Genomic DNA, 11097 nt, shown 5'->3' on the forward strand with positions numbered 1-11097 from the left:
TTGAATTATGATAAACTACATGTTAGTTTATTTCCTGAAAGAATGAGATAACATCTAAAATTAGGTATTTGTTGTAATTCTTTTCGTTTAGCTTCTTTAAAACATCTGAGGAATACAAAAGATTAAACTTTGAAGATCAAAGGTGTTGTTATATATGTAAATTCATAATACAGAATCATGAACACCTGACACTGCATTATTTTTTATGTCATAATATCTTGATAATAAAGCAGAAATAAGTACAAGTTAGTAACAAAAAATCCCAATCCTCCACAATTAAGTATGGTTCAAACAGCTAAGTCTTTCATTTGTAAAAGTCCAATACAACATAACATTAAATTTTAGATAGTTTATTAATAATAGTTTCAATAATATTAACAGCATTATATATATATATAAAACAAAATCACCTGCAACAATCAGATTAACTTCTACACAAAAATAACGTGATTTTATTATTCCTGCTTGTTGTCTTGACTTTCAATTAAGATAAAAAATTCAACTTTCAGGCATAGACACAAGTGTATGTCACTACAGTCAAAAATAAAACGTGTGATAAGCATTTGAATTAGCAAGTTTCACCATGTCCCATAAATAGCCTTTTACGGCAAGTAATAATAGTGTAAATTTTATTATTCCCTTTTGATATATATATATTATAATGGTGTTAGTTTAGGCATGCACGCTTCTCTCCTCTAGTATTGAAATATATTTTTTTTTATAAGCTATCTGATTACTTACTCCCCGTTAATATTTTACACCATTTAAGCAATAGGATGTTGGTGAAGAAGAATGTTTATTATTTATCTAGCTGTTTCGTATGTAACGGTTCCATACAGCAAGTAAACAGTGCAGAAAAAGAAATTGCTCAGAAGTCAATTGTTATTAATATGCACAAGCATAATTAATCTTTATTTTTAAAGTGGTTGCATTGCTGTACTCATTAGTAATAAACTCTTAAGCATGAAAGTGCCAACAGATTCCAATTGTCTTGCCAACAACAAAAATTTAAACATATCTTACATATCTCAAGCACCCAAGGTTTTAATATCTATATAGTAATATAATAAAGTTGAGCAAATTAATATCACTTTTAATTTGATATCTAGCTGATATACAAAAACTGGCTATCTAAATATTATTTTCATGTCAATAAAACAAGATCATTACATTATCTCTGTTTATAATCTTTGTTTTTTTACATTAGTAGGATATTGTCTAAGAAATATTCCAACAGCCTGTAGATTCACTAACAACTTTGAAAATGTGGCAATGGCCATCACCAAAAATAAAAGCCTTAAGTAAATTTATGCAGTTCAAGTAAGGCATAGTGTACAGCAGCCACAAATTGTACATATTATGTGTTCATACAAGAGATGAGTTCATGACATATTTGGTTATATTGCATACTATCACCTGAAATACGTCTCATTTTCAGTCCCCTTTCAGAGGGCCTTGGGCCATCATACACTTCAAGCTCTATTTGTACACCATCAGGATGCTCTAATGAAAAACCTCTTTCCAAAGGCTGTAGTACTAGTGGCAATCCTTTTGACCCGAGTCTTTGTTGAATCTGTTGAAGAAGTTCTGCACAACATACAAAGTTGTCACCAGCTCCAATATTAATTGTTAGGCAGATGCTCCCACTTGATGTTTTCTGGAGCTCCGGAGTATCAATATCAAACTCTAGAAACTTAGACGAAATAGGGGAATGAGATGTACCACGAGAAATATAATCGTCAAATAATTGTGGTGTAATGTCTCTTCCTGGGTTAACAGCTTCTAGTGCAAGAGGTGGAAAAGTCTGTCTTAACTGTTTGTTACTTCTAAATGATTCTCTAGTGGTCTGAATTGTTGACCACATTAATAAAGACGATTTCAAATTATTACAGATACCTTCGTTCTGATTTAATGAATTCTTTAATACCTGGTCCTCAGAATTAAAATCAGTTGCTGAATGTAAATGTTGAAGTTCACAAAATGTTTCTCTTTTGCTGCAATCCATGCTAACATTGAAATCTTCTAAGCTCATACATTGTGGTGGTGTTGGGAGAAACTGTGGTGAACATGTGGCCAAAGTTTGAAGTTTGCTTGACTTCTTTTCTAATGGTGAAACTGTAGTTGTATCAATGGTGTCGGGGTATTCACATGTGGGAGATAGTTGTACCTCCCCTGTCTCATCTGTAATTCTTATCTTTGGAAACTCTTGACTGTGTGCTGAAAAAGACAAACTAGTTTGAAATGGCTTTGGATCTCTCTGATGAGTATGTTCTGTAGCATCTTCCTGGATCATACCCAAATTCTGAAAACCAGGAGAAGAGTTGTTCCGAGGGTGTTGACCAACTGAATTTGGAAGCCTAGGATAAATAGCTGACAAGCTAGAAGGAGAATCAAGCAAAGGTTGTGGGGAAGGAGTTTGTTGTTGAGTTGATGAGATTTCACATGCTCCAGAGTATGGCTGTGATGTACTTCCTGAACATGTTTCTGTACTGAACAATCCTGTTGGTGGTGAGGATGAGGAAATGACACGCTGTGTATTTCCATAACTTTGGAAAGGATAGATGGGCGAATCCTGTATTCCAAATCCGACAGGACTACCTCGATGGTAAAGCTGGAGTTGTTGCAAGTGTTGGGTGAGAGCAGGAGGAGAATTAGTACTACTAGAGGAAGTATGATGTATAGGTGACCCAGAAATTGAAGGGGGTGACGAGATGGAAGGGGTAGCTAGACTAGGATGGAGATGAGACATCTGCTGTATATGAAGAGAATGCAGTCTTTGCATCTCTGCCTGAATCTGGCAATCTACAGTTCCAGTGTCTCTCTGAAAATAACAAAAACTTATTAGACATTTAGTATGGAAAAATATAATGATTTTCGTATTTTTTAGAACTTTTAAATTTTTAATATGAAAACTGAAAACAATAGTAAACTTTACAGTTTAAATGCTGGAAGCTGGCAAAAAATTAGAAACCAGTAAGTCTGAAATTTATGATAAAATCCCCCCCCCTCCTATATTCCTCTTAAATTGCCAATTTTGTATTCAAAATAAGAGGCATCAATAAGTCATATAAGCATCCATCAGTTCATTTTTAAAATTCATTATTTAAAGTTCAATTTTTTTTAACAGCCATTTAAGATGATAAAGATATCCTCAATATCTTAACCTATATTTTCAATGTATTTGTTTTAAAATGTTTTCCTGAGGGAGCTATTGACAATGTAATCATCCAGAAAATTTGTGTTGTGAGCAGAATGTAAGTGTGGTTGGTATAAACAGAAGAAGCAAATCAAAGAGCAGTTAATGAGTTGATTAAGAAGTTAAAGAGTAATCAGTGAGTTGGTTGAGTGTCAGAAAAATTATTCAGTGTTAGTAGTAACAGTTATCATACCTTATGATGTGCTTGTTTATCTTTTAAAGCTAATTAAGTTAGTATATATGTATCATTAGTCTCAGAATTTCTGTTTAAACATTGTTTGTGATCTTAGGCTTACAATTTGTGTCAAAGTGAAGTAACCTTTAGCAAACATTATTGAAGAAATAAATTAATTCAATATCATTAGGTGTTCTGGACTTGACATTATTTTTACCAAATAATCCAAAAAAGTTCTGCAGAAAAAATGCAAGCTAAATATAAAATAAAAAAATTTTACACTAAAAAGTATTTCAATAAAATTTAAAATGAGGTATTTACTTGTACTTATTTTAAGCTAAACATGCTTATGACAATAACCTGCAATCACATAATGATATATTTCTTTAAAAAATGGTGAAAGTACTTGTAAAAGTAAACAAACTATAATGATGTATACCTGTAACTGTTGATATTCCTGCTGAAGAGATTTCATTGTTGGAATTCCTTCATTCAATAACTGGTTATTTGGTCCGGAAAGAAAAGATTGATTATAAAGACGCTCTTGTACAGAGCGGTTAGGGCTAACAGTTGTGCTCCCATCACTTGTTCGACGCATTACTAAATAATTGAAAAAAGTAAAATTAAAAGTATAAATATATTATAGGTATATGCTTACAGTTACAAAAGTCTAAAGCCAATGTCTTTAAAACAATTTATACAAGATTATATTTCTAATACTTGACATCACAATGAAATCTAATATTAAAGAAGAAATTTATAAATTTAAATTTATTTATTTCATTAATTAGTTGAAAGTATCATCTGTGTATTTTAAAGCAATGGAATCAATAGATTGATTTATAATATTATGCTTACAAGCCATCATACAAAGACTATTAACATTCAGAAACTTAATCTTGAAAGGATAGGTAAAGCAATGGAATCAATAGATTGATTTATAATATTAGGCTTACAAGCCATTATACCAAGACTATTAATATTCAGAAACTTAATCTTCTATTAAAAGCAATCTATTACAAAACAAATTTCAGAAGTCTAGAAAAAACAAAAGTTTCAAAATTATTCTAATTTAATCTTATGTTTTCAGTACAATATGTTGAAATTCAGTAATTTATTAAAACAGCTAATGAATTGAAGAAAGAGTGTAAAAACTTTACAAGACAATTGGATCGATTATTACTAAACAATAAGGTTTTATAAATTATGAATTGTATAAATTCTTTATCTAGGTGATTTAGGATAATAAGATCCTTTGCTATTTAGGAATAGTTCAAAAGGGTTCATGAAGTCCTGACTTCTGAAACCATATACCTGGCTGTTTATCTATGACTGTTAGAAGTCCCGATCTTCTCTGCCTAACAGGAGTTTGTATTTTCCACTGACATTCTTGAGTTTCTTCAACACTGCTTCTTGGTAGGATGTGCTTCATGTGGTTTCGGGACCTAACAAGAATCACTCCAGACAGATTATATAATAAATGATTTAGATTTTTTTTTAAATACAAATAATCCTAAACTGAAATTCTCCAACGAATAGTTGTTAACTATCTTTAACTGTTGGCTATGTAGTTTCCAGAAAATATTATAAGCCCATAATTTATTAATGAAAAATTACAATTTAAGTTTGTGATACAATTATAAGAGATTACTCTTACCTTGCTGTATCATGTTTGTCATCATTATCACTGATTTTACATTCATGTGGAGTTAAAGCTTGTAATGTCCCCGAAGTAGCAAGACAAGCTGAAGTGAGCTGAAAAAATGGAAGAAATGTTGCACATTCCAAGTAAAAACTAATGTTAATAAACATAATGATGCTAAAAAATAAAGATATATGATGTGAAATATAATCTTAACGAGGCCAAAATGTGGTGAAAATGTTTTATATCATCATTGCTGGTAGTACTGATTTTTCACTTTTGACTATAATATCATTTAAAGTTAAGTTTCATAAAAAGTCCAAAACCAGGACAAAAACTAAAACTGGATTTGATAGAACTTCCAAAGTGTTTGGCAAATGTAACCTATTTTAATAAGGATATATTGCTACATTCAATGTAAATTTGGCCACAAACTTAAGATATTTCAGCATAAACAACAACTAGATATATTTTAAATAAGATCAGTAACAAAAGTGTATACAAGATGATCTTTAAAAATTGTTTTACAAAAAAGAACAATAAGTGAGCTTTAAAACTTTAATCCCCATCTTCAAGACAACAGCAGCTGGTGCTTTCAAATGAGAAGAAAATTTATGTTTAATTATATTTTTCTTTGTACTATTCTGTTGGAAAAATCTCTCAATTTTCCCATAAAATTTTCTTACAATGGATATCTCATCACAGTTAAAATTGAAGTAATAGGAGACAGAAGATTGTTTTCTGATCTTTCCCCGGTGTTTTACATATGCTTTTCGTGCTTGAAAACAGAAAGAGGATAGTAAAAATATTTGTTCAGAAAGTTCAAAATATTGTTCAAACAAAGGGCAAAGAATTTTGAATAAATTGCCAGTGAAATCAGTTATTGGCATTTCACAGAAAGGAATTGTTACGACAGCAGAAGTCATGCGATGCTGGAAGCATGCGTGCTGGAGTTTCTAGAAGGATCATGACTTTTCCTGGGAACTCTAGTCTGTTCCAGGTGCCCTCTTTTTTGGTATATAAGCCCGGAAAATAAAGCAGAGAAATAATGACAGACAGATAGATATAGAGACAGATAATTGAGTCGAGCGAGTGGTAGTGACGGTAATATAAAGTGTGTGTTTTGTTATCAAGATTGCAAACGTATTGACTGTGTAAATTCTGTGTATTACAAAGTTGTATCGAGAAAGAATAAACTAGTTTTCATTAAGAAAGGAAATGTATCGCTGAAGTTTCTTGGAAAGAATTTCTACAGGAAATTAACAAACAAGCAGATATGCAACAGAATGTTTTGATAACTAACTTGGCAAGGACCTTATCGTAATGTGCCCTGATGGTGTCACCACAAGGTTAACATGTAAATATGGTAGAAACATTCAATACACTAACGTAAAAAACTAAATACAATAAGTTATGTACCTGTAATATAATATCACACTTATGTAAATAAACTTACAGGCACAAACTGTTCTCTACTTGAGGGGTGGATAAGTGATTCCTGTAATAGATGTTGCTGAAAGGTCTGAATGTTGGCTCCACTATCTGATGCTCGGCGACTTAACCCTCCAACTAAGTGAAACAAAAATAAGGTATTTTGATCCAAATTCATTAATTTTTTTTTAATCTCATAGAAAACCTGAATAAAAACATCAATTTTCAAACAATTGGATAAAAACTGCTAATATAAATCTAACCCATATAAAAGCCAGTGTGTGTGTCACATCACATTTGATTTCTCAAAATAAGAGGAGTCATAAAAGAATAGTTCGATTACTGTCTGCTCATTATGATTTTAGTGATGTGGTGCAAGGGAGCCATGGTGGTGGTGGTGGATGCCATGAAACTTTTTAAGTATAGTGAGTATTGGTATTGTTATGACAGTGGAAGTCATGTAACGATGGGAGCATGTGCACTGGAGTTTCTCGAAGAATCGTGAATTTGCCTGGCAACTCTAGTCTGATCAAAATCCCCTCTTTTTTAATATACAAGCCTGGCAAAGAAAGCCAGAGGGATATAGATAATTGAGTCAACCAAACAGTAGTGATGGTGAGCTGTAAATTGTGTGTGTTTTGCAGTCATTGCATAGAGCAGTGAATCTCTGTGATTTAAGTTTATAAAAGTACTGATTGTGAAATTACTGTGTGCTAAAAGTTTGTATCGAGAAAGAATAAACTGGTTTAACTAAGAAAGGACTCGTATCACTGAAGTTTCTCGGAAAGAATTTCTACTGGAAACTAACAAACAAGTAGATACACAACAGTATAATAAGCCAAAAGTAAAGATGTAATGTGGGATCATCTAGCCTAGAGTCAAGTGCATAAAATTTATCACAAAAGTAAAATTATCGATTCAATTTTAAATTTAAATCATTTCTGAAATTTTGATGTGCTTTACACTAGTTTATTATATGTAGCTATGTTTTTTGTGCAAAGCTACATGTTTTAGCATGATAAGCCCTTAAGACAAGATCCCCTCTTTTTTAATATACAAGCCTGGCAAAGAAAGCCAGAGGGATATAGATAATTCAGTCAACCAAACAGTAGTGACGGTGAGCTGTAAATTGTGTGTGTTTAGCAGTTATTGCATAGAGCAGTAAATCTCTGTGATTTAAGTTTATAAAAGTACTGATTGTGAAATTACTGTGTGCTAAAAGTTTGTATCGAGAAAGAATAAACTGGTTTAACCAAGAGGGACATTTACTGTTGAAAAACATATTTTAATCAAAAGTTAAATATATTGGGCTTGAGATATAATAGAATTAAAAGTGATGCAAATAACAACGAATAAAATTAAGTTACAAAAGGTGATATGTACTGATAGGGCTTTATCTTTCAAAATTTAAGAAAATGTAAACTGAAGATATGTAAATATGTTAGTGGAATAAGAACAATTCAAATTATTATCAATTAGCTAAAAGCAATCACATACTTATATCTACTTTTCTTACTATTGCTCATAGAGCTTTTTCATCAGTCTTTAGTTATGAAAATCTTATTAAACACTAACTTTGTGGTACTTAATAGTAGGTATTTTATTCTGTATTTAACATAGAAAATGAATGTGTTATATTAAAATGATTTTAAATATGCAAATCAGCAAGTAATGTGACAACCATATAAACTCATAGTGGATCGACACATATCAAAACAAATTTTGAAATAGGTCATATGATGCCACCAAAAACTGATTGCTTTAGGGAAGGTTATGTAACAGCCCACTCCAATGCAAAATATTTATAAACTAACTCAGATCATAACAGTGGGTTCAAATTGGTGATTTAGAATTTTCAAGATGGTGATATCCCTTGTAATTAATGGCATAAGAAAATAGTCAACTTGGAAAACCATGAATATCCATCCAGATAGATACCTCCAACAAGTCATATCACAGTCATGGTAATAAAAGCGTAGCATCTTGTAACAGGTAAAAACTCACAAATGCAAATGTCAGTGGTGGTAGCCATCCATGTGTCCTAGGCAAAAGTATGTGACATAAGCAAGAAGCAAGGCCAACATGGTATAGGCTCATCAAGATACAGCTTCCAACCATGTTAAACCTCACATTCAACCTTCAGATAATTAATGCAGCTGGAAAATAAAATGGATATTCATGCCATTACATACAAAGATACACCTGTATAGATGCTGAACACAGTGCTTATGATTTGAATATTATAACTAGCACTGTAAAACCATCATCCTCATACATTCGATGGATTACAGAAACCATGTATGGAGGAGTGGTGTGCTTTGAGCATGATAACTTTATGATGGAGCCTTTTTAACTAGAAACTAGGCTTCAAGGCCGTTGTCAAGATGCATGGTCATCAGCTAAAGCATAATTAAATGTGGTGACATGGACTGTAACAAAGTGGTGAGGCACCAAAATCATTATAATATGGGATACTCAATCCTCTGTACAGATATTAAAACTAAACTCTTCAAATAACTAGGTGTATGAATACACATAAAGTAAATGGAAAAATACAACTCCATCTATAACAAAAGAAAGTAATTCTCTCTGATCTTGATTTGAGAATTGGTACCTAAGGGATGGATTTATAGTGTGAGCTATCAGACAGCAGGGTCTGTGGAACAGATGAGCTGCAGTTTTTAAGTAAAACCATTCAATACTGGAGACCTTTCATAGCTAGAAACAGTGGACTAAACAAGTGCAAAATGAGCAGAGAATAACAGTACTTTTGTATGTAAGTGTTGTTTCCAGTATCTCCTTACCTCTTTCACACAAAGCTATCTCAATGTTCGTCTGCCCTCTAAGCATTGCTAGAAAAATGTTTGTAATCAGTGCACCAGTCAGTATACCCCATCAATTTCTCGCCATTTCTCAACACATACATATCACGTGACTATTCTCCACCAATAGAATTGTGCCACAGCTAGCTCCTTCTGCTATTCCTGCTCAATTCTAAACTTTCTCACTTACCACAGCAGTGTTTAAATGTGTGTGTTTTTTCACATGTGACCACTGTTTAGGAATATGCTTCTTTGCCATTTCAATTTAAAAAAATAGTTTTGTTTTATATCAACCTCTTCATCAGTGGACCATCATTCATGTACTTTATCAGTAAAGCAGAAGGGGATTTCTACCCATCCCTGCCGACCCTTTGATTGAATAAATCGGGGCTGGTCTGCTTTCCAAAATAGGGAATTGCAAATATCCATTGCATTTTCTCCAGTGTGACTTTCCTCCAGACTCCCCAACGTGTTTATCCCCCACCATAGGGGTTCTTCCCACCTCACAGTTCCTAGTTCATGGGGTGGTGGACCATGGAGGCTTCCTCCTGAGTGAGTTCAGATACTGAATTTACGGTACATACTCATGATTATCCACTCAGTGAGAAGGGGGCACAGGTGGTTTCCCTCCTTCCATTTCCCCTGGATGCTTTTTCCCAGGTGGACAAATGTCAGTTGGAGGGTGTCTGGCCTATGAGGGATCCTCCTTGTAATGCCAGGTTTGGGATGACAATGCCCTGTTCTGTTGTGTGCAGTACACGACTTTCTTCTTGTTATTTCTAGTTGCAGGAGGTTCTTTCCCTGCTCCTACGGTTGAGTTTGGAAGGCTTCGCCTGCCTCGTAATACTGGCAACAGGACGTACCCACTGTTCCTATGGTTGGGCAAATGTTCTATATCATCCTTGTAATTATGGATGCAGGATGTCTCTTCCCTGCATTTACAGCTGGGTGATTTATAATTTTGCCCATAATACCAGTTCTTATGGTTGAGTTGAAGCAACGGCACAACCACATAATTCCAGGTTCATTTTGTCATACTTCTTGCTCCAACAGTTGTTTTATGAGTTTGTCCAGTTTTGACCTAAAGATCACTTCTTCTTCATAATTCTGATTTGCTTGATGACTGGCACTCTGTTTACTGGTTGGTGTTCATAGATGTATATAACATGGTCCACATGCCCTAGCCACAGTTTTGTTGTTACAATGTTTTTTCATCCTCAACCTCCTAATGCCAAGAATGAGTTATGGAACCTCATCTGTCTGGTTGATGTTGGGTATGTACCTAGCTAATTTTGTTTATATGTTGCTATAGCTTGTACCTCTCAGAACATGTTACGCTTGAGCAAGGAATAAGTATAATTTAGCATAAAATATTTTAATGATTTTTACTGGAAAACAATGCAATGTATTTAATGTCCTATGTTGAATATGCAGATGTGCCCTTCTGCAGCTGCTAAAGTATAAGTCAAGATCCTGAGCCAACAATATTTTGCTTCCCATCCCATCTCTATTAGTGTCACATAAGTAAAATAATTCATTAAATTATAACAAAAATAAATAATATAAAACCATGTTAAGGACTGTTACAAGCAATATTATGGCAGGGTGGGGAACATGGGCCACACTGTGTATCAGGTGCATGTGCCCTCGGGTCCCAAAAGTGTTAATTTTGCATATCTTACGAGCGAGCATGTTGGGACTGAGTACCACCAGATGGGCTTCTGGACCAAAACATTTCTATTTTATATATCTCATAAGTCAGAACTGAGTTGGGCCCCTGGGGTAACTACCCTACCTATATGTATGCCACTGCACTACTGCACATGCATCT

General features: G+C 33.6%; 1 protein-coding gene across 3 annotated transcripts in view; it reads right to left on the reverse strand.

Annotated features, from left to right (window-relative positions):
* LOC106470309 (serine/threonine-protein kinase SIK3-like) overlaps positions 1-11097 on the reverse strand; it is an 83364-nt gene continuing 72267 nt past the window's right edge. For all 3 annotated transcript variants that reach the window (XM_013930854.2, XM_022398914.1, XM_022398915.1), the window contains 5 exons: positions 6470-6582; positions 5029-5126; positions 4686-4816; positions 3811-3971; positions 1-2821 (listed from right to left, as the gene is read on the reverse strand). In XM_013930854.2, coding sequence (XP_013786308.1) covers positions 1358-2821; positions 3811-3971; positions 4686-4816; positions 5029-5126; positions 6470-6582 — 1967 coding nt within the window. In that variant the 3' untranslated portion in view covers positions 1-1357. The remainder of the gene's footprint in view (positions 2822-3810; positions 3972-4685; positions 4817-5028; positions 5127-6469; positions 6583-11097) is intronic.

This window comes from Limulus polyphemus, unplaced genomic scaffold (genome assembly GCF_000517525.1).
Source record: "Limulus polyphemus unplaced genomic scaffold, Limulus_polyphemus-2.1.2 Scaffold3935, whole genome shotgun sequence".
Classification (NCBI taxonomy): Eukaryota; Metazoa; Arthropoda; class Merostomata; order Xiphosura; family Limulidae; genus Limulus; species Limulus polyphemus.